Source organism: Lepisosteus oculatus, chromosome 18, assembly GCF_040954835.1.
Source record: "Lepisosteus oculatus isolate fLepOcu1 chromosome 18, fLepOcu1.hap2, whole genome shotgun sequence".
Classification (NCBI taxonomy): Eukaryota; Metazoa; Chordata; class Actinopteri; order Semionotiformes; family Lepisosteidae; genus Lepisosteus; species Lepisosteus oculatus.
The window spans coordinates 18,687,246-18,711,693 of record NC_090713.1 but is presented as its reverse complement, the minus strand read 5'-3'; the positions used below and the strand labels follow the sequence as shown (position 1 = coordinate 18,711,693).

The following is a 24,448-nucleotide window of genomic DNA, read 5'->3' as shown; positions in this document are numbered from 1 at the left end:
AAGAACTGTCAGAACTGCAGCCATGAAATAAATCACTAGAAACTGGTCAATGCTGGACAGACCTTGTTCAAATGAAGAAAGATTCTATGAATGAAATCTCATGAAGAATATTACCCACAGAATTCTAAACCTAAAACAACATATATATATATATGTGTAGAAAAGACGGGCAAAATAGGAAATATTGCATATTGAATCTCTCAGTAATGAGATATTAACAAATAACAATAGTCACAAACAAGAACTTGTATAAAATTGCGTAGCAGTTTTTTGTCTTTGTATATGCCTGGCTTCTTTCTTGTTTTGTAATTCCTAATTGTGGATGCATGTGAAAAAGGCAATATTCTGTGTCTCATTCTGTGTACCTAAATAAAAAAAAAAACAAAGAAATCACAAGTCTTCACTTACTTCAGTGTTGTTAATTTACAGTTGGGATCCTTCAGAGCTGCAGACAGCAGTTTCACTCCTGAATCCCCCAGGTTATTCTTACTCAGATCCAGCTCTCTCAGACTGGAGTGTTGAGACTGAGCAGAGGCCAGATCTTCACAACATCTCTCTGTTAGTTCACATACCTTCATCCTGCAGACAAAAAGACAGGAGCACAGCTGAACATCTGCACAGCTCATCCACATCTTTCTTTCCAAGTTTTCACTACAACACCCAGCTCAGCAGTAATATACAACATCATGTCATTATCCATCTCAGAGTGTCTGTGGATGGGGATGATGAAGATAACAGCTGCTTCAAAATTTGGGTTCCAGAAGGAAGAAGAAAGATGAGAAGAAACTGTCAGGAAGGGAGACAGTGGGAAACAGGGAGTCACATGGAGCTACAATGAAAAGGGAAACAGAAAGACTTTGACTTTTAAATATAATAAAAATTGCTGTACATGTATTATTACATTTTCTTATTACATCATCGTATAGTTATAACATTGGTTGTTATTGTTTGTTCTTCAAATGGTTTATTAATCCCAAATGTAAATTAGCAACACAGGAGTAAGTCAACTGGAGACCTTTTATTGTTATTTGTAGATATGTTGAGAAAAAAAAATCCATTTAAAGAAAATAAAACATTTGAAGAAGAAAAACAAGCAGGGTTTTTATAACACATCAAATAATACAAATAATACATAATAATAATATTAAAAAATAACTAGCATACACACTACCTCTATGTATTGTACTAAACCCCCTAAAAAAGAAAAGAAAAAGAATATGATCATGAAACTAAACAAACCCCACCCCTCCCACAAATATACAACACGGAACACTTTTTACACATGAAAGACTCTCTACACAGACTCTCACATGTAACATAGTCAAAACACACCGACACCTTCAAACAAGAATCTCTACAGTTTAACTTGAGGAATTCAAGAGAGATCCTGCTCTTCATCAACCTCTTAAACACTCTTCTCCTCTACAGACCCTCCAGTTGAGACTGTGTTTATCCTGCTGTTGTAGAAGAGGAGTTGGGTATGGCCCAGCAGAAAGTGCTCTGGGTACAATTCTCTTCTTATTGACATAACTCACCCTGAACACAACAGCAGGGCACCTAAGGGCCAGACTAAGTTTAGAGAAGAGACTCAACATGGGAGTCAGACAGGAGCAGGTGCTATAGCAGTGAAGGTGTGCCTGTCTCTCAGCACAGAAGTGTAACCATAACCAGAGGTATAACATTAAATTCATACAGTATATAATGCATGGGATGACCTCGGTTCTTAATGTGACCGATGTTGTGTCCCACTTCAGTCAATTGCACAAATAATGAAACTTTTAATTTGGCAGTGCCTCCACCGGAAAATAGGTAAATTGGTAAGTTTTGCATACCTAACTTACTTCCAGAGCTACATCCTTTCAGATGTACAGTACGTACAATATCAGAAAACAGAGGAGGAATACTCAAGAGTTAAAAGTGAGACACAAATGAGAAAAGGAGATTGGCACTTCCACAGCAATTGAAGAATCTAAAACCATTCAAATCTGCATAAATCCACCAATTCACATTCATGGAGAGAATATGAGTAAAAAAATAATATTCAATATTGTAAGAAACATAAACTGCTGGAAGAATGGCTGGGGACACCTGCCATATCCTAAACATTTTTTGGTATGAAAATAAATTGGGAAAATATTCTGAAAAACAAATATTTTTAAAAAATCCTTGTTAGGAGTCCTTTTTCTTCTGAGACAAACACCAGATGAGTTGCCTTCAGAGGCAGAAAAGACTTGTTTAGAACTGTCGGAACTGCAGCCATGAAATAAATCACTAGAAACTGGTCAAAGCTAGACAGACCTTGTGTTCAAATGAAGAAGAACTCTATGAATGAAATCTCATGAAAAATATTACCCACAGCATTTTAAACCAAAAACTAAATATACTGTACATGTGTGTGTAAAAAAGATGGACAAAATAGGAAAGATTGCATATTGAATCTCTCAGTAATTAGATATTAACAAATAACAATAGTCACAAACAACAACTTGTATAAAATTGCATAGCAGTTTTTTGTCTTTCTATATGCTTGGCTTCTTTTATATTTTGTAATTCCTAGGTGTGGATGCACGTGAAAAAGGCAATATTCTGTGTCTCAGCATACCTAAATAAAACAATAAAAAACAAAGAAATGTCCAGTGTCCACGTACTTCAGTGTTGTTAATTTACAGTTGGGATTCCTCAGAGCTTCAGACAACAGTTTCACGCCTGAATCCCCCAGGTTATTCTCACTCAGATCCAGCTCTCTCAGACTGGAGTGTTGAGACTGAAGAACAGAGGCCAGATCTTCACAACATCTCTCTGTTAGTCCACAATTCACCATCCTGCAGACAAAAAGACAGGAGCACAGCTGAACATCTGCACAGCTTATCCACATCTTTCTTTCCAAGTTTTCACTACAACACCCAGCTCAGCAGTAATATACAACATCATGTCATTATCCATCTCAGAGTGTCTGTGGATGGGGATGATGAAGATAACAGCTGCTTCAAAATTTGGGTTCCAGAAGGAAGAAGAAAGATGAGAAGAAACTGTCAGGAAGGGAGACAGTGGGAAACAGGGAGACACATGGAGCTACAATGAAAAGGGAAACAGAAAGACTTTGACTTTTAAATATAATAAAAATTGCTGTACATGTATTATTACATTTTCTTATTACATCATCGTATAGTTATAACATTGGTTGTTGTTTTTTCTTCTTCAAATGGTTTATTAATCCCAAGTGTAAATTAGCAACACTGGAGTAAGTCAACTGGAGACTTTTTATTGTTATTTGTAGATATGTTGAGAAAAACAATTCCATTTGAAGAAAATAAACCATTTGAAGAAAAAAACAAGCAGGGTTTTTATAACACATCAAATAATACAAATAATACATAATAATAATATTAAAAAATAACTAGCATACACACTACCCCTATATACTGTACTAAACCCCCTAAAAAAGAAAAGAAATAGAACATGATCATGAAACTAAACAAACCCCACCCCTCCCACAAATATACAACACGGAACACTTTTACACTGACACCTTCAAACAAGAATCTCTACAGTTCCACTAGAGGAATTCAGGAGAGATCCTGCTGTTCACCAACCTCTTAAACACTCTTCTCCTCTACAGACCCTCCACTTGAGACTGTGTTTATCCTGCTCTTGTAGAAGAGGAGTTGGGTCTGGCCCAGCAGAAAGTGCTCTGGGTACAATTCTCTTCTTGTTGACATAACTCACCCTGAACACAACAGCAGGCAGCTGAGGGCCAGACTAAGTTTAGAGAAGAGACTCAACATGGGAGTTGGGTTGCAATTTAAAAAAAGTCAAAAACCGCACTCAAAATGCAATTTAGAGCTTTCTGGCAAGAGGAGACACCCAAATTAATAATGTAACATGCCACTGTTTGTGCATGAACAAGGTTATACTGCTATTTCCTTAAAATAATCCTAATTACGCGATATTTAATATATATTAAAGGCAATATATTTTATATATCGCCTTTAAAGGTGGCTTCTCAAAAGGCTTTACAGGATAAAAACAACAATAACAGCAACAACAACAATATTGTATTTCATTGCACTTTGAAAACCAAGTAATAACTTAACTATATGTGCAAACGTTTTATGATATGTCGCTGTTGTGAATGTCTGTGGAGTGTATCTTATTTGCCTGTCTGTCCTGCCTGTGCTCTCTCTCTCTCGCCCTCCCCACCTCTCTCCCTCAATTCAATTCAATTCAATTCAAGGTGCTTTGTTAGCATGACAGATGGGTACAATCAGTGTTGGGTATTTACTTTGCTTTGAAATGCCACTTTTAAAGGTGATATATAAAATCAAGGCTTTAACTCGCTTTAACTCCACAAGTCTGAGTTCTTGTGTCTGTCCTATCCGAACCCGAAAGTATTACAATATGTATCTTTATAGCAGGTGGTGTACAACTTTTTAGCAAGATTACACTTTTCTAAAATGTATTTAAAAAATAAAAACGATTACAATCTAATCTTTCCACATTTGATCCCAAGATCCCAAGAAAAATAAATCTAAACGGGGAGAAAGCTATGCTGAAAGTTTATTAAGATACTTAGAAGACAAAGATATCAATTTATGTTGCATTTGTCTGATTGTGAATCAAAAAACACATATATTTAAACACGCATTTACGATTTAAATCAAAACGCGATTTAAATTAATATAAATGTTTTTATTATAACGCATATGTGACTTTTCATTGTTATTAAAATGACTTAAATTCGATTATGTTGTGATATTTAGAAATATAAATTTGTTTGGTGCATGTGAGGTTTTAATTAATCTCTGACCCAGGGAAAAGTTTAATTTTTTCAAAGAAATGTTTGATAAAAAAAAAAGTCACAGCTCCAGTGGGATTAGAACACACAGTGTGTGACTTAGGAGTCAGGAACCTAACCCACAGTGCCACCAGTGAGGTCACATGAGATGTGTTGAAAAAACGCCCTACAAAAACATTATCAACAGACATCGTACAGCATGTACTGTACAATTCTTGTGTTGCGGTACATGAATATAATTATATCGTTATTAATTTCTTTAGAAACGTGATTCCATATTATATTCCCTTTTAATCAAATTCTAAAAGTATGCTTGTTGACTCCGGTATCACGTTAGTTAAAGACTTCGATGCTTTAAATGTTTAGGGAGAAATGGAATACTGGTGTGTATTTTTTCTTTAAAGTACCGAGACCAGCCATATACTGTATGTTTATGTTCCAAAATTAATATCGTTTATGGCCTTCACACGTGTTACAGTATGCTCCTATTCTATTTATGCTCAGCTACTAAGATTTCCCTTCAGTGGTAAAATTCCATCTAAATATTCAATACTAAAACGGGCACTGTAAAGACATTTACTGTAAATCTTTCTACGACCGACCAACAGACCAGAAGTGCCCCTGTCGGTCAACCAATCACGTATCATGGTGTTTTGCATCAACGCACGTCACGATGCGTGAGGCCATAGCCAATTACCTCTGGTACATGTCTGTACCGTGCACTTTGAATGGCTGCATCTGTATAGCAGTGAAGGTGTGCCTGTCTCTCAGCACAGAAGTGTAACCACAACCAGAAGTTTAACATTAAATTCATACAGTATATAATACATGGGGTGACCTAGGTTCTTAATGTGACCAATGTTGTGGCCCACTTCAGTCAATTGCACAAAAACTGAAGCTTTTAATTTGGCAGAGCCTCCACTGGAAACAGCCATCAATTTGTGACTATATTAGACTTTTCAGGAATTTCAACTGTAATTCTACTAGTGATCACAAGATGACTTCACAAGGCTTGTGTGCCCAATGAGCAAATATCCTCCTTACTTTCTGTCATTTAAAATTGAAAAACACATACAGACCATGCTGCATTGTGAAATTTCACAAACACAACAACATATATAAATAACCGTTAGAGAAACTAAAAAAAACAACATTCACTATAAAGGAATGTACGGAGTCTCTTAAACCAAAAAAATCATTGGCGCGCTGGTTAAGAGGCGAGATGATATATTCCCCAAATTTAGTAATTTCACACACTTTTTAAAAAAATGTGTTTTAATACTGGATGGTAAAAGTAAAGCCAGTAAAAAACAGGTCTGTCTGCAATAAAACAGTAAAATAGATTTGAGTCCTGACTACAATAAATCAAACAGTCCGGTGAGAATAATCTGTGTCCTGTGTCCACTGTTCTGAGCTGTAAATCATCAGGTTCACTCACAGCCTCTGATGATCGAGAAACTTGCTGCCTCTTCACTGCGGTCCGCAGATCCCGAGTGTTTTCTTTAAGAATGAATGTGGATGTCTCCAGACATTTTTCCAATCCCAATCCAGTCCCTTCTGTTTCTCTCTTTTCCCAATAATCTCTCCTCTTTTCCTCCAGTTGTTAATTAAATTTAAACTCACCCCTACGAGCTCACTAGCCGATCTGTATACTCCGGATCTCTCCACACTGCTGTCCTGATACTCGCTCTCCAGGTTTTTTTTCTCTCAGGACCTATAGCCTCAGACCCCCTCCAGTTCAATGAGCACAGGACATGTTAATTTAACCTGGTTGAACTACAATATATGGGGCGGTGCGGTGGCTCTGTGGCTAAGGATCTGTGCCTGTGGTTGGCAGAGGAATCCTACTCTGTTGGGCCCCTGAGCAAGGCCCTTAACCCCAGCTTCTCCAGGGGTGTACTATAAATGGCTGACCGTGTGCTCTGACCCCAAGCTTCTTTCCCTGTCTGTGTGTCTCATGGAGATAAAGTTGGGGTATGCAAAAAGGCAAATTCCTAATACAAGAAATTGTATATGGCCGATAAAGTGATCTTATCTTAATATAACTTGCATTTCACCTGAACATATTTACATTAACATTATATTCACAAACTGTACTAAAACAACAAAAAATATATGTTAAAACTACATAAATTCACACAGAGCTACAGAAGGGATAGACAAACTCTGCTGGATCCAAAACCAAGACAAACTACTTGATAACAATGGTAGCGCACAAGACTCCCCACTGTGGGTTGTCAGCTTTTTTAGTGAGGTGGGACAATGAGTGGGTTTTGGGAATTGCGGGGTCCACTGGCTTACTGTCTGATATCTCTGAAGGAGACAGAGTGGCTGTGTGGAATCAATACGTGGGTGATGTATTCTTTTAAATATTTTAAGAGTGAGCCATATCGCTTTGTGGAGAGACGAACATAAAATGTTCTCTAGCAAGGGAGAAAAAAGTTACAGAACTTTCGGCGTGGTTCTATGTCGAACGATTTAGTCAGTCACGTGAGCATGTAGTCTAGACAGACTCAGTTAGATACGTCACTGGCTGATATAATCAATCAACATGGCACTGGAGAGTGGAGACATGTTGCTCCTCGTATTTATGTCTTCATCTGTTTCGTATTATGAGCTTTTTGTATCCAGTTTTCAGCAATTATTTATGACCGACAAGTGCTTATGGACACTGGATCAAGAAACGCTGATTTAAGCACAGATATTTCCTACTGTATATGGATCCAACTCAACTATCTTGGGTGCCTCTGCGTAGGACCCCCCAGCTGAGTCAGAGCAGAGCTGGCGAATGCGACAGACGTGGAGCGGGGAGGACTTCAAGCAAGAGTGAAACGCCACGGCTACTGGACCCAACTCCCAGGTGTCCTCCTGGCCAACAAGCAGCCCGTGAAGAACAAGATGTACAAGTTAAGTCATCAAAGGGATTGTTGTATTCTCTGTCTTGCCGAGACCTGGCTGTCCCCCAATACACCTGACTCAGCCATCCACAGAAAAAAGGCAGTAGTGTATGTCTAATGATAAACATATCAAACATATCATGATAAATGATGTGAACGTTTTGAAGCGGTTTTGCTCTCAGGAAGGCTGGAAGTATCGCTTAGGATACCAGTAATCCTGGTTTCTCACTTTTCTCCCCCTTCCCTCTGGTAAGTGTTATAGGAGCATAAAGGCAAGTATGTCCAGATTCAGAGACAGTTTCTTCCCACAAACTGTCAGACTACTGAACTCTACCCCTACCACTGGCTCACACCGATTTATTTTATAAGATGTATGTTATTTAACTTGTTGTTGTTGCTGCTTTTGTGTTTGGTTTTTGTGTAAATCTGTTTGTAGTGGAGCATACATGCAATGAAAGTTAGAGGGTTGTAATTGCTGGTATTAGGCCCTCTAGTGGTGAGCAGTGGTAGCACATTCATTTTTCTCCGCTGTGTTACAGAGAGAAATCTGTACAGGCTTTCCCAGGCAGGCTCTATCCCCACTCCAGTTTCCAGTGAGTGTCAGGGAGAGACGACATATGAGATCAGTGCACAGCCTGTACAGAGCTTTCCCCTCAGCTGTGGCCAGAGACCGCTCCTCTAAAGTATGAGATTATAGGAATGTTTGTATATGTTTGACTTACATTTGGGAACCCTAAAACATTTGCCAGAAGGAAGACTTCATATTCAGAATTGAGGATATGGGAAGGATCTGATATAATTTTTTCTGCCTGTTTGAATATGGATTTTTCAAAGATTGTCTGCAGGGAGGGATGCTGTTTCACTCCCATGACTTTCAAAATCTGTTTGGAGGAGGGGGGTAATTTGCGATTTAAAATGAACTGATAGATTACCAAACCACATTATTATACCATATCTGATAATGCTTTCGATTACAGCGTGGTAAAAGAGCAGAATTACTTCCTGTCAAATCCCAAACACTCTTAGTCTTCGCAGGAAATAAGTGCTGCTGAACTTTGGAGCAAACACTCTCCATATGAGTAGTCCAGCACAGGTTACTGTCTATGCTTACACCTAAGTACTTATATGAATCAACCTGAGTGATAAGTTCACTCAGATGGATTACTGCATCTGAGTGATCACCAACTACTCTGGGCTCAAAAACTGTTTCTTTTGTTTTTTTAACATTCAGAATTAGGCTGTTGTTGTCATACCATTGCACAAACCTATGGATTTCTGACCTATACAAATGAACTGCTTCCATTGAGCCAAGCACAGCTGTATCATCATTTGAAAATGAAGTTGCTTTGACTACTGCTTGTACAATCATTTGAATAAAGTGTGAACAGAACTGGAGAGCTCACACAGCCCTGAGGGGCACCTATGCTGATAGATCGTGACTCCGAAAGAACCCTGACATACTGTGTATGATTTGTTAAAAATGAATGGTACCATCTTATAATGTTATAGTTAATGGACATTTGCTTCAACTTGCTTATCAATAGATGGGGATGCAGCGTATTGAATGCAGAGCTGAAGTCCATAAACAGCGTCTGCGCATAGGCATTGGGGTTGATGGAGCCTGCGAATGGCTTTTAAATGCTGAACTGTAATCATCACGCCTGCTTGATCACAAAGACTTCCCCCCCCCTGTACTTCCCCTGAAATGGTGAATGTTTACCCAAATGGTAAATGTTTACACTAAACTCCTGATGGCAAAGGAAGGTTTCTATTTCCTTCGGTTACATCAAAGACAGGAGGGGGTGGGAATGTATATTTAGGTTCTGTAGGACCATATCCCCTTTGAAGTGCGATTGGTACTATAACTATTATGGTGCTTATTGTAGTTCCTTGTATGCAAGCCATAAAGCTTGGCTGTACGAAGGAACGCTTCAGGCTCGAATTTCTTGGCTTCTACAGGGTCCTCTAGGTGTTTAAGAACCAGATGCATAATGCTATTGATTGCATCATCGGTGCCCCGCCGGTGTTTATATGCAAACTGATATGGATCCAGTACGGTGTTCACTTCTGAGCACAGCGTGGATACCATAATCCTCTCAAAGCATTTCATAACAACAGACGTCAGTGCTACCGGCCTGTAGTCATTATTTTCTGAGGGACAGGGCTGTTTGGATATTGGCACGATTATTGCTTTTTTCCACAGTGCTGGAACAGAGTGAGAGTCAGCAGACTTCTGAAAGACAGGGCACCATGCTTGTGATAATTCCTCTGCGCAATTTTTTAAAAGAGAGGCAGAGATGCCATCGGGGCCTGGTGCCTTTTTTGCACATGTGTGCTTGAAAGATTGTGTGGTCATCTGTGAACTTATTACAAGCCTACCAGCACTACTGTCTGCTGTAATAGTATCTAATATACTATCACCTGCAACAGAGATGTCCTGTGTCTCAGATCTCAGATAAGTCAGTCAGATCATTTGCTTTAGCCAGCTCTTCCATTGTATGGATGCTCTTCTTTGAAGAATTCATGTTTGTGACTGTTTTCATTGTTTGCCACAGCCTCCTGGAGTTCATTGTTTCAATTTTTCTCCATTGTCTCCTTGTGTTGATTCCTTGCATTCCTGAGTTTTAGTTTAAGCTCTTTTTGCAGTAATTTCAGTTGCACTTGATCCTGGTTTTTAAAAGTGAGTCTTTTACAGTTGATGCAGTCAATCACATCCTTAGTGACTGTATATATGGTTTATTATTTGAGTTCACTGTTATGCTTTTCAAGAGACACATCAGAGGAGTGAACCTACATTAACAGCATCCCCGAGATGTAGTGCAGACTGAAACTGACATGAATATCTGCCTGTACAGTACATCATGGGCAATACAGTTCCAATGTAGCTCACATCCAGTCCACACATCGCCAGCAGCCCAGGTCCATGTCTATCAAGTAGTGTAGCTGGGTGATACTGGCTTAGACCAGTCTGCTGCTGAAGAATAAAAAATGACCCAGTTCTGTCTCCATTCTATTACTGCGGCTGATGGGTTGTTTAAGAGGGGAGATACAGTGGAGCAGTGGTTAACATGGTTGTATCACAGTGCTGGGGCCCTGGTTCAATCCCGGACCTGGAGAAATATGTGTGGAGTCTGTATGTTCTCTCTGTATTCTCACTTGTTTCCTCTGTCAAACCCCTGATGAACTGATAACCAGTACAGGGACCTGTGTTGGGCCCACTGCTTGCTAGGATAGGCTCTGGCATGACCCTGAATTAGAAACAGTGGAGTCCAGGACAGACTAGGTGTCTCCTCCTCTCTACTTTTTCACAGAGCCCTGACATCCTGCTCTCCTCCAGCCATGACCATGATGTCATCAGTATACTCCGGGTCTTGGATAGTAAGATCAGGGCAGCTTGGGATGGACAGCCTCTTGCTGACCCAGCGCAGCTGATATAGAAGAGGCTCAATGGCGTATCTCCAAAAAGTAACAGAGTACATCAGGCTATTTTCACAACCAATCTCCAGCAGTGATTACTAGATTTAAAAGGTGTTATAAGGTCATGAACTTGACTCATTTTCTTTGACCTGGTCTCTCAATCAAAGCCTGGGTCAAAAGATTGAGCATGTAATTGCTTCCACCATGTCCAATTTAGGAAACTAAATTTTAGTACAAGACAGCAGCCAAGAGAGAGCAAGTCCATACAAACCAGAATTCTGCCTGAGACTTTGTCTGCCAAAGGGGAAATCTTGTGATTCACAAACCAGCTTTGAGTTTCACTTAAATTCAGTTAACATTGATACAGTTGGACTTCATTGTCCACAGAGTATATAATATTCTGATGTATATTCTGATATTCTATGCAATAATCTACTGTAGGCAGTAAGAGCACTATATCCTGAGACAGTCTGAGTTCTCTCACTTGCAGCAGGACTCGAGTCAGGCTCTATGTTCAGACTGTTTGAATTCTCTGAGGAACAATTTCAGCACCAAGATCAACAACGCTCTTTCTGTTTGTGATGATAGCAAGCCTCACCCCTTAACTTTTAAGTATGGCCAGTTGACACAGACACCCAGAGGCAATTTCTGTCTGGAATGATATCCCCTCAAACATTTTGCAATATCTCTGGACATGTAGACACTAGAGCCCTACAATAGAGCTTAAATTTAAGTTACCTTCTTGAGCATTATGTGTATGAAATCATATTTCTTTTATGTCTTACTGTTTCCACTCACCAGACAGAAATATCCAGGACAAAACACATAAAACAAAAAACAGATTTTTTTCTTTCTTCAAAGATCAATATTTTAAGTTCTGGATCTTAAAAAATCTGAAAATGCTTATAGACCTTTCCCTACAGTATGTGTCTTCTAGCTTGAAGAAGAAATACAAATAGAAAATTGAGACAAATGGAACAAATCTAAAATATTCTACATATTGTATTGTGAAGACCTGGAATGGTCTTACTAAGTATGTGGGCCACTGAAACACCGGCATCCGAGTTCTGTACTAAAAAGAGTTTTACAGACAGTGGGAATTTTCCTGTTCTGTTAAAACTATTATAACATAAAATGGAAAATGTGTGTTTTTTCATCCATTCATTTAGCAGTATTCACAAATAAATGTGCACTTTCCTTCACAAATCTGATGAGCCAAAGCTAAACAGTTTCCTTTTACCTGATTCAATTGGTTTTAGAAAACATATCTTCTGGACACTTGGTTAAAAACAAATTTCTTAGCTGAAAATTACATTTAAACCTAACCCTAAACCAACTCTGGTGAACTTGGCCATATTTATGCTACTCAAACTGCAGTGGAGAGGGTCAGCAGTTTTAATTCCTGGGAGTTAATTTCACAGTGGACTTAACCTGGTCTCACCACACCAACATCGTGGTCAAAACAGCACAGCAGTGCTTATTATTTCTCCGTAGGCTAAAGATGTTTGGCATGCCATCACATATCCAGACCACCTTCTACTGGTGCATTATTGAGAGCATCCTGATTTGCTGCATCACTGCGTGGTATCGGAGCTGCTCTGCTTGGGATCACAAAGTACTGCAGAGGGTGGTGAGGTCAGCACAGCTCATCACTGGTTGTGAGATACCAAACATACAGAATATCTACTCTGCTAGATCTCTTAAGTAACCACCCTAATGGTCCTTGTTAAAAATTCAGGTTACATGGACATGCAGTTTTCATTGTATTTGGCACACTGCATATTACACTATTTGGACTAATGTATTGCATACACGATGGACATGTAGCAGTTCTATTTATATTTAGTTTTTTTTTATTCAATTTTTATTGCACTATTATTCTGTAACTTTTAATTTTGTGCTTTTTATTTTTGTTTCCTTCTGGTGAGCTCGCAGAAAAGACATTTCATTGCCAGCAATTACTGCTGCATGCTGTATTGTTGTGCATTTGATAAATACACTTTGATTGATTGATTGACACAGAATAAAAACTAATAACACTTGAAATGGCTATTAAAGACAACTTAAACCCCTCAGACATCCCGATCACAGAGCATGACCTGCTAGTCAAACTCCAGGTCCTCAGACCATGACAAGTCTGTGGACAAGATGGAGCCAACAGCAAGATGCGAGATGCTGAGACACAGCAGTTCAGAATTGCAGCAGGTCCTGCTCAAACTCTTCAACCTTGTACTGAGAGTACTGAGAGTCAGGTGTTTCCCTGAGGTCTGTATACAAGGACTGGTCACCCACATCTATACATTTGGAGACAGACTTGTCCCTTAGAACTACCAGGGCACCTATGTGAACAGTAACATGGGAAAGCTATTCTGCAGTATCATGGAAGCCCAAATAATGGCCATCCTTTAACAAGCACAGTGTACTGAATAAGAGTCAGACCAGCACCCTACCACACTGCCTCACACATGATAACATTTATACCCTGGACAGACTTATAAACATACATGTCCACCAAAAACATTTTTTTCTCATCATGCACGCAGATGTCTTCCTCTTTAACAGTGTGCCTTTCGTACTAAGCTCCCCCCTCAGCTATTTCTAGAAGATGTCCACTATCTCCTCAGAAAGTTCACGTTCACACACCTAAAGAAGGCTCCACAGTCGAAATGTTGTGTCTCTTGTCTTTGCAGCATGGAATAAGCCTTGTTCATCTTCGCAGCAATACAAGCAGTGATCTGTAGGGAGCAGCACAGTGTCCTACCCTATCAGAGATTCTTCATACTCAACTATGATCTGCACTTGAAATGCACTTGAAGTGGCCTCCACTGGATCAGTCACCACTCAAGTGGTCACTGACTTCCTAGATTCCCTCTTTGCCCACTGGGATTTGCTAACCACCATCACCATGACAATGGGCCGCAGTTTGTGTCCACTGAGTTTCAGTCTTACCTGGCCACCCGGGGCATATGACACACTTGTAAGGCATTCTGAAACCCAGAGGAGAATGGGGGCTGAATCAGATGCTCAAAATGGGTGGAGGAGGGAGGAAGAGCGACTGAACATGGAGCTGAAGAGTGGTGACGAATTGCATGATGCTCCTAATCTGTCTTTTTCTGTTTCGTGTTGTGTGCTTTTTGTATCTAGTCTGTCTTTTTAGCAATAGCAATTACTTATGATCGAAATACTTGTGGACACTGGATCAAGAATCATTGACTTAAACACAGATATATTCTATTTGAATATAAATCTAAATCAACTATCTTGGGCGCCTCTGTGTACGGACCCCCCCACCTGACTCAGAGCAGAGCAGAGGACTTCAAGTGAGAGTGAAGCGCTGCGGCTACAACTCACGACTACTACTACTACTCTCATGGCCAATGTACAATCCGTGGAGAACAAGATGGACAAGCTAAGGGGAAGGTTAAGCCATCATCAGGACATCCAGGGCTGCTGTCTCACTGAGACCTGACTGACCCCCAGTACACCTGACTCAGCTGGTCAGCTTGAGAGATTCTCCAAATAGCATATGGATTGGTCTGGTCTGGCTGGTAAGAAAAAAGGTGGTGGTGTTTGTCTTATGATAAACAACTCTTGGTGTTGAGAAGTTAGATTTTCAAGCAAATTTGCTCTCCGGACCTGTAATATCTGACTGTAAAATGTCATCCATTCCATCTACTGAGAGAATTTTCATCTGTTATTATTTCTGCAGTGTATTTTCAAACCCATGCGGACATGAAAGCAGCACTCAGATACAAGCTGCCTCTTCTGATGTGCACCAAATGTGGTGGGGTATTCAGACAATAACAAGCCATAAAGCTAAACTAAGGAGGATTACATCCTCTGAAACTTATTTCTCTCTCTAAGCTCAATGCCTATTACACTCGGTTTGAGAACAGCCGGTCCCAGTGTTCCTAGCCACTGATGATAGAGCCATGTCTGTCATGGAGGATGAACTCAGGACAAATTCCAGACGGGTGAAAATATGGAAGGCAACCGGCCCAGACGATGTTCCTGGATGGGTCCTTAAGTCCTGTACAGACCAGTTGGCCACGGTTTTTACAGATATTTTCAATCTTTCACTTTCACAATCTTCCTTCCTGTGTGATATAAGAAAACTTCCATCATACCAGTGCCTAAGAAAAATACTGCGACCTTTTGATGATTACAGAATGGTAGCGCTTACATCTACTGTAATAAAATGCTTTGAAAGGCCGGTCATGAGGCACATTAACACAATGGTACCTGAGTGCTTAAAGCCCCTCCAGTTTGCATACTGGCATAGCAGGTCCACTGATGACACTATTTCCCTGGCTCTTCACACTGCTCTGCCTCATTTGGATGATAAAGACACATACATCAGAATGCTATTCACTGATTATAGCTCTACATTTAACAGAATAGTTCCTTCCAGACTAGTCAGGAAGCTGAATGACCTGGATATCAACACCTCTCTATGCAGGTGGGTTATAGATTTCCTGACTGGGAGACTACAGACTGTGAGGATAGATGGAAAACTTTCTTCCACGCTGACTGTGAATATACAGTAGCTGACCCTAACGGCTGTGTGCTTAGACTCCTGCTGTTTTCCTTGTTTACCCACAATTGTGTGGCCAGACACAGCTCCGCTCCAACTCGATCGACAAATATGCTGATAACACCACCATCATTGGCTGAATCACCAGTAATGATGAGACAGCCTACAGGGATGAGGTCAGGAAACTGGTGGAGTGGTGCATTGACAATAATCTCTCCCTCAATGTAGGGAGGCAAAACCAAAGAGCTGGTCATTGATTTTAGAAAGCAGGTTGGGGATCACACCCCTATGATCAATGGGTGGTTGTAGAGATCGTTAGCAGCTTCATGTTCCTGGGTACATTCATTACTAATGATTTAACATGGTCCCACCATGTAACTGAAGCTACAAAGAAGGCACAACAGCACCTTAACTTCCTCAGACAGTTGAAAAAATTTGGTCTATCTTTAACTGTCCTTATCACATTTACAGGTGTGCTATTGAGAGTGTGCTCACATGTGGTATTAAAGTGTGATTTGGCAGCAGCTCTGATTGGAAGGCCTTACAAGGGGTAGTCAGGTCAGCCCAGTCCATCATTACAGCTCCCTTCTATTTCAGACATCTGTACAACTTGCTGTCTCAGGAAGGCTGGAAGTATCGCTAAAGATACCAGTCATCCCAGTTTCTCATTTTTCTCTCCCCTTCCCTCTTATAAGCATTATAGGAGCATCAAGGCACAAACGTCCAGACTCACACATGCAAATTAGCATTTCATTGAACTTTTGCATATGACACATAAACTGAACTGAATCAGATACTAAAAATTGGAGTCTACCTGGCTGTGGGCTGCTCCTTCTCAGGTGCAGGTTCAAGATCATAACAATCAGGGTGACGCAGTGTTTGCTCTTTGTGTTTTGTTTGTCATTGGTTTTATTTTACTGAATTTACTATATACGTGTTAAAATATGCCTGGATCTACTGGATTTACATGAAAGGCTACTTAATCTCAATCTACAACCTGTTATAGTGAGTAAAACGAGCCCTGTGCATGTCTCTAATGGAGTCCGAGGTGAACAAGCCCGAGAAGGGCGAGGCAGGAGAGTAGTTGATAGGTCCAGGTGTAGTCGAGTCCAGAGAGGAGAGTTAGGAAAATGAATCCAAGAAGGGCGAGATGAAAGCATGGTCAAAAGGTACAAGCTGGAAAGGGGTCCAATAGGCAAGATCCACGAGCGCAAGATGTTGAAGGTTGTCAGCAACAAGAGCTCAGGAGGTGGAAAGATTCCTAATACCAAGCAGTGAACAAGGTGAGCCGAGGGTTTAAGTAGTGAAGGAAGGGGTGGTGTGGTAATTGGGTAATGGGAGTTAAATAAGGCCAGCTGCGCTCGTAACACAACCAAAGCTGATTTTTTTCATCAAGTGACTTTATTGATCTGAACAATGTACTGTAGGTACTGTATCATGTGCACCTGTATCCCATCCCAGACTAAGAAACAGGTCTGATGAACTGGAGTTCATACCCAGCTTAGAAACACTAATCTCAGCTCACCGCTATCAAGAAAGTAAAATGTGCACTCTATACCAAACAAGATGGATGAACTGGCTTTGCTCATTTACTGTAATCAATAAGCAACTCAACCTTAGACAGGATTACTCTAACTGCTCTGTGCTCTGTTTCACCTGGTTAGGTTCAGTGGTATCAGATTCCGTGGTGAATCTGCAGGATTTCTCTCTACTTTTTTCAGACTGGACAGCCAATCATTTACTTAAGCTGTTTATAATGCACCAGATGCAAATTACTTTTGCTATCCAACAGTTAGCGTTGAAAATCACTGAGGCTAAAAATTCATATCCAGATTCCCCAGTCATTGTTTTGGAAAATTTTAAGCACTCAAATCCAAGGAAGGTTTTCCCCAGATAAAAACAGCAGTTAAAAGTTGCAACTAAGAAGGACAGAACACTGGAACACTGCTATGGTGCTGCGCACTATTCTATGGTCATACCGAGCGTAAGTCCACACCTCTTTCAGTCGGTCATGTCATACTGCAGCATTTCTTATCCCAAGATATAAACAGATCCAACACATGTAAACCAACAATAGGAAGGGTAAAACAGTGGTCAGATGGGACTGAGAAAGTGCTAAGGCATTGTTTTGATACCACAGACGGGAGCATGTTTAAGGAGGCCTGGTTAGATCTTAATGATCTTACTGACACAGTAACATTATATACAGTATTCTCTTCTGGGAGAGTGTATACATTCCTTGCAAATCATTCACTGTGCGCAATTATAATCAGCCCTGGTTCAACAGGGAAATTAAAACCCTGTGGGAAAAAAAGAACAGAGCTTTCAAAGAGGGAGATGATGCCGGTTTCTAATCTGGCAAATACAAATTCCAAAATGTAGTAAAGGGGGCCAAACCTGAATGTAAGAACAAACTTGAAAATAAACTAATCAAAGAAAACTGAGGCATCTGGCCAGGCCTTCAACTAATCTCAGACTACAAGGTGAAACAAATTGCTTCAGTTGATGATATCTTTCTCCCCAACAAGCTGAATAAATTCTACTGCAGGTTCGATGTACAAAAGAACCTGCAGAAGACTGCCCTACACAGCCAGTGCAGCGTCATTACTGGTGTGTGTTTAGAGTGGTAATCATACATCAATATGAAATAGGTAAATATCTCCTGTTTTAAAAAAAAAATCACATTTGTTGGTTAAATTAAGTTTAAGTTAAAACGTGTTTGTGTTGCTACAGTGAAAAGCAGTGCTCTTCAGGTTTGAACTGTAAATCTGCAAATGTATAAGAGTGCTTAAGAGCATGATGGTCAAGTAAAGTATTACTCGTACTACAGCATGTCTCACTGAAATTCTCATGATCTCAAATCCCACTTTTTTGTGTTTCATCTGTTGTTTCCCTCCTCCACTTTTCCACACTTCTCACTCTGCGGGGGTCTAAGTGTCCTCATCATCAAAGTGGGGAAGAAGGGGAAGGAGGGAGATTGTTGCATAACACCACTAGTTTAAAATGTTTATTGTTTTATTAACACCACTTTCTTATTTTAGATTTTGATTTTGAAGTATATTATACAGTGTTATGATTAGTATTTAAAAGCAAATATGCACTTAACCTCAATTGTAATTTCTGTTAAAGGGCATCTTTAAATCCCTTATTGTCTCCAATTAACTGGTAGAACAGTTTTTTACTCCCATCATTGACAATATTCATGTTTGCTCTTTTCTAACTCAATTGTTACATTTATTTATTTTTTATATGATTTTAATATTTAAGAGAGTGATATATAAAAATGTCAATATAATACACATTATTATATTTCACTATTAGAGCAAAAAGAACACACAGAGGTTTTGAAACTTGCATAGATCCTCACTGCCTGCAGCACCGATTCCTTCACTTCATACTGATGAAAACACATGATGACAAGGCAAGGCCCTGGGCTGTTCGCACAAGAACTGGAAGCTCAATTACATCTTTCCCCAGCAGCTCCAAAAACAAAAAGAAAAACACATAGAAGAAATAGTAACATGAGACCCCTCGATTAACTCAGACAGGCTCACAATCTGTAGATCTTGTCTCCTATTACAGTTCTCTCGCTCTGTCAGCTTGGTCTTGACAACAGTTGAGTCTGAGCCACCTTCAGATCTGAGACACTGTCCACAATGTCATTGGCTCCAGTTTGAGAATTTGCTGGCCCTGCACGTTTACAGCCAATTTAGTGCAGTCAAGTTTGTGACTCAGAGCCACGATAAACCTCAAAAGTCAGCAGAAAAGACAATCCTTTTCTGAGGCTTTCCAGTTCTGGAAATACAGCCATCATTCATACTACAGCTGTATCAGCCAAAGAAGTTGGAATGATACCTGTAGCTGGAGTGTTCGAGTTTTAAGCTGCAAGCTTTTCTCTTCCAAACTGCATTTAGGTTTAGGTTTAGACAATGTTATGTAGTGTAGAATAAATAATTTAAAATAGTAAAAATAATTATGGGTTTTAACAATGAAAAACAAAAAGTGTGCTAAAGCATGAGGTGAACACATCTACTCCACAAAGCACCTAGCCAGAAGACCGCTCACATGGGCAATATTGACTCAACATCTTATTCTGTATGTGAAGAAAATCTGATGTACTTACCTAAGGGTTTTTGTTATCTTTGCCACAGGTAGCAATCTCCGTAAACATTCCTCTGATGTAGCATATTCACCCATGACAAAGACATCAATCTCTTTCTCAGACAGCAGTGAGAAATAGGCAAGTGCTGAACACTGGGAAGGTGAGAGTGTTTGTCCTGAACGTTTTACTTTATCCAGAGTCACATTAAACTCATCCATTAAAGACTGGTCCTTCAGTTCACTCAGACAGTGGAAAAGGTTAATGCATCTTTCAGGAGAAGAAGTTCCTCTAATGAGCTCCTTGATGAATCCTGCTGTTTTCTGGATGTCACTGGAGTGATCTTGCTTTTGTGACAGGAATCCCTCCAGAAGCTTCTGGTTGTTCTCCATTTCCATCCCCAAAAGGAATCGGACAAACAGATCAAGGTGACCAGTCCTGCTCTGGATGGCTCTTTCTAGAGCACCTTTATTCAGGCTGAATAAAGATATTCTTCCAAACCAGGAAAAAATCTCTTTTGTTTTCTTTAGTGGATTAATATTATTGTTTTGATGGGAACCAAAAACATACAGAGCTGCAAAATACTCCTGGACAGTCAGGTGTAAAAAGCAGTACACCTTTTTCCGATTAAAGGCTGAATTTTGTTTGAATATTTCCTTGCACACCACTGAGTAAAGGGGAGAGTTGAGATCGATGTCATATTCTCTAAGATTTTTTTCATAGAACACAATGATGTTTTTCTCTAGATTATCAAATGCCAGCTTTCCCAGCTTCAGAATTGCTTCTTGATTTGATTTGAAGACATCTTTATTTTCGTTCTGTTCCTTTGCTTTCAGTAAGACAAACAGAAAGTTTGTATAGAAATCTGTCAGTGTTGTTGGACTCTCCCCACTGCTCTCTTCCAATGTGTGTTCCAGAACAGTAACTACAATCCAGGAGAAAACAGGAACATAGCACAACATGTAAAGACTCCTCAGTGTCTTTATATGTGAAATAATTCTGTCTGCTAGAGCTCTGTCCTTACACTTCTTTCTGATGTACTCTTCCTTCTGCTGGTCTTCAAATCCCTGGACCTCTGTCACCCTGCAGATGAGCTCCGGAGGGATCAGACCTGCTGCAGCTGGTCTGGAAGTGATCCAGATGGAAGAATTAACAGGAAAGTTCCTCTTGATGAGGTTTGTTAACAACACGTCCACTGAAGCTTGCTTTTTCACATCAGACCACCTCTGATTTGTTTTAAAGTTCAAAGGATGTTTGCTTTCATCAAGACCATCCAAGATGAACAGGACTTTGTGGCCATCTAAAACATTATCAGAGGATTTTATCTCTGGACAGAAACACAGAACCAGTTCCCATAAACTCATTTCTGATTCGATCAAGTTTAATTCACGGAATGGAAGAAAAAATATAAAATCAAAGTCCTGCTTGTCTTTTCCAGTAGCCCTGTTGAGAATGAATTTCTGCACAGAGAATGTTTTCCCGATGCCAGCGACTCCCTTCATCATTACAGTCCTGATGGGTCTGGTCTGTCCTGGCAGCGGTTCGAAAATATCACTGCACTTGATGGAGCGAATCTCAGATTTTTTGCTTTTGGAGACGGTCTCTACCTGTCTGACCTCATGTCCATGATTCACCTCAACACAGTTGCCCTCAGTTATCCACACGTGTGTAAAGACATCATCAAGGAGGGTCTTCTCTCCTGGCACAGCAATTCCCTCAGACACAACCTCAAACTTCCTCTTTAGAGCTTCCTTGTGTTTGGCTTTCAGTGTCTGCAGATACCCTAAAACAGACAGAACACGGTAGTAAAAGGTACAGTCAGAGATGGCAGAAGAAATCCTGACAGTGTAATATGTCTGTAGAATTAGTGTCCAAGAAGGACACACAACACACCTGTTGTAAGCAGGTTGATAGATATAAATAAGTAAAACAAACACAAAACAGCCATAAGGTAAAAAATATTGTATTTAAAGTGAAAAGAAATAAATACTCAAAAGCAAACAAAACCCTAAGCTCCTCTTAGAGCTACTTACTAGACCTCTTCCCAAGTCCCTCACTATCAACAGCTAAGCTGCTTACCGGCCCTAAAATAAAAGCCACCACACAGTTCATACTAATTTATAAAGGCCTCTGCCTCTTGGGTTTTTATCAGTCCATAGTTTTTTGCTGTGTTTTTTGCTAAACAGAATTTGTTATTCCCTTCTCTTTATCCATTTTTTTGCTGGTTTATGTCATGTAGAGTCTTGCAGTTATAGAATGAGTGAGACTCATTGTCTATAGTTGTTCCACCTTGTATAAAGTCTATGTATAATGACAGTAATTCTTTTAAAATTCAAGTAAAAAGTAAATATCAACACAAGAATAGTTGTAAGTGATTGTAGTATATTCAGTAGAATCCACAGGTAATCACTATATACACTACATACTATATACAAGTAAGCAAGGAAGTGAAGTTTGTCATTTTTGCTATGTGCTAATGAATTTTTATATGATGACAGATGACATTGTGAGAAGCAAGGATAGAATTAAAAAACAAGAGAAAAGAGTGAGTATGAATGAGAATGGTGCTCTTACCCAAGTCTTCGACAAGAGGTCTGTAGTTCTTTTGCAGAATTGTGTATAACTTGTTTTTCACTGTTGTTCCCCCAGAATCCAGGACTTTATACAGCTCTCTCATTTTGTCCTGAGGGGTTGTGGCAGCGTGGAGCCTGTTGTAGCTCTCCTGATGTATCATCTTTTCTGAGCGCAGTGCATCCGCTATGGGGTCAACTGGGTTCACCCTCTGAATGAGAGTGGCCCTGTGTTGATCCACAAACTTAACACCTGGGGCTAAACAGCAGGGAGAAAGAGTAAGAGACAGAGACAGGAGAGTGAACATGGGTGAGGAGAAGTATAGAGGTAGAGAAGAATGTGAAAGCAGAAAAAAAAGTTTTTTGTTCTTTGGATAGTGCAACATGATTCTTTAATAGTCGCATATACAGTCATGTGAAAAGTGTTTTTTTTCTCTTAATTGAATAGGTCTAATCCTTGTGATATGCGAGTATATAAATTATATAGTTGTGCTACCTTGTATAAGGTCTATGTATAATGATAGTAAGTTGTTTTAAAATACAAGTAAATAAAAAGTAAATATCAACACAAGAATAGTTGTTAGTCATTGTAGTATATTCAGTAAAATCCACAATTAATCACTATATACACTACATACTGTGCTATATACAAGTAACATATAAATAAGTATGTTATAAGTATAATAAGATATAAATAAGTAAAACAAACACAAACAGCCATAAGATAAAAAAACATTGTATTTAAAGTGAAAAGAAATAAATACTCAAAAGCAAACAAAAGCCTAAGCTCCTCTTAGAACTACTTACTAGACCTCTTCCCAAGTCCCTCACTATCAACAACTAAGCTGCTTACCGGCCCTAAAATAAAAGCCACCACACAGTTCACACTAATTTATAAAGGCCTCTGCTCCTTGGGTTTTTATAAGTCCATAGTTTGGTTTGCTGTGTTTTTTGCTAAACAGAATTTGTTATTCCCTTCTCTTTATCCGTTTTCTTGCTGGTTTAAGTCATGTAGAGTCTTGCAGTTATAGAATGAGTGAGACTCATTGTCTATAGTTGTTCCACCTTGTATAAAGTCTATGTATAATGACAGTAAGTTCTTTTAAAATTCAAGTAAAAAGTAAATATCAACACAAGAATAGTTGTAAGTGATTGTAGTATATTCAGTAAAATCCACAAGTAATCATTTTATACACTACATACTATATACAAGTAAGCAAGGAAGTGAAGTTTGTCATTTTTGCTATGTGCTAATGAATTTTTATATAATGACAGATGACATTGTGAGAAGCAAGGATAGAATTAAAAAACAAGAGAAAAGAGTGAGTATGAATGAGAATGGTGCTCTTACCCAAGTCTTCGACAAGAGGTCTGTAGTTCTTTTGCAGAATTGTGTAGAACTTGTTTTTCACTGTTGTTCCCCCAGAATCCAGGACTTTATACAGCTCTCTCATTTTGTCCTGAGGGGTTGTGGCAGCGTGGAGCCTGTTGTAGCTCTCCTGATGTATCATCTTTTCTGAGAGCAGTTCATCCCCTATGGGGTCAACTGGGGTCACCCTCTGAATGAGAGTGGCCCTGTGATTATCCACAAACTCAACACCTGAGGCTGGACAGGAGGGAGAAAGAGTAAGAGACAGAGACAGGAAAGTGAACATGGGTGAGGAGAAGTGTAGAGTTAAAGAAGAATGTGAAAGCAGAAAAAACATTTGTTGTTCTTTGGATAGTGCAACATGATTCTTTAACAGTTGCACATACAGTCATGTGAAAAAGAAAGTAAACCCTCTTTCAATTCTATGGTTTCATATATCAGGACATAAAAAATTATCTGGTCCTTACCAGATCCTAAAATTAGGTAAATCTAACAGGTAACAAACAACACATAACAGATTCCACTATGTCATTTTTTATTTAACAAAAAATAAGCCAACATGCAGAAGCCATGTGCGAAAACTAAGTAGCTTGTAGAACCACCTTTAGCTGCAATAACTTGAAGTAATTGTTTTCAGTATGAGTTTATCAGTCTCTCACATAATTTTGGAGGAATTTTGTCCCACTCTTCTTTACAACATTGATTCTGTTCATTGATGTTTGAGGGCATTCGTTTATGCACAGCTCTCTTAAGGTCCTGCTACAGCA

At 39.5% G+C, this 24,448-nt stretch overlaps 2 protein-coding genes across 2 annotated transcripts in view; both read right to left on the bottom strand.

Moving 5' to 3' along the window:
- Positions 1-24,448, bottom strand: part of LOC138224006 (protein NLRC3-like) — a 394,575-nt gene that overhangs the window by 37,626 nt on the left and 332,501 nt on the right. The gene's annotated exons all lie outside the window — the stretch shown is intronic.
- On the bottom strand, positions 405-23,823 carry LOC138223961 (protein NLRC3-like). The gene is made up of 4 exons (XM_069180138.1): positions 23,664-23,823; positions 19,767-21,525; positions 2,649-2,822; positions 405-579 (listed from the first exon to the last, which is right to left on the bottom strand). The coding sequence occupies exons 1-4, from the start codon at positions 23,821-23,823 to the stop codon at positions 405-407; spliced, it is 2,268 nt and encodes a 755-aa protein (XP_069036239.1).

Bases quoted from the DNA above. Each gene is read 5' to 3' on its own strand.
- LOC138223961 (XM_069180138.1), bottom strand. From the start codon at position 23,823: ATGATACATCAGGAGAGCTACAACAGGCTCCACGCTGCCACAACCCCT. The intron at 2,823-19,766 runs GTAAGTACATCA...TTTTGTCTGCAG, and splicing joins AAGATAACAAAAACCCTTAG to GATGGTGAATTGTGGACTAA. The intron at 580-2,648 runs GTACGTGGACAC...TTTTGTCTGCAG, and splicing joins TGTAAATTAACAACACTGAA to GATGAAGGTATGTGAACTAA.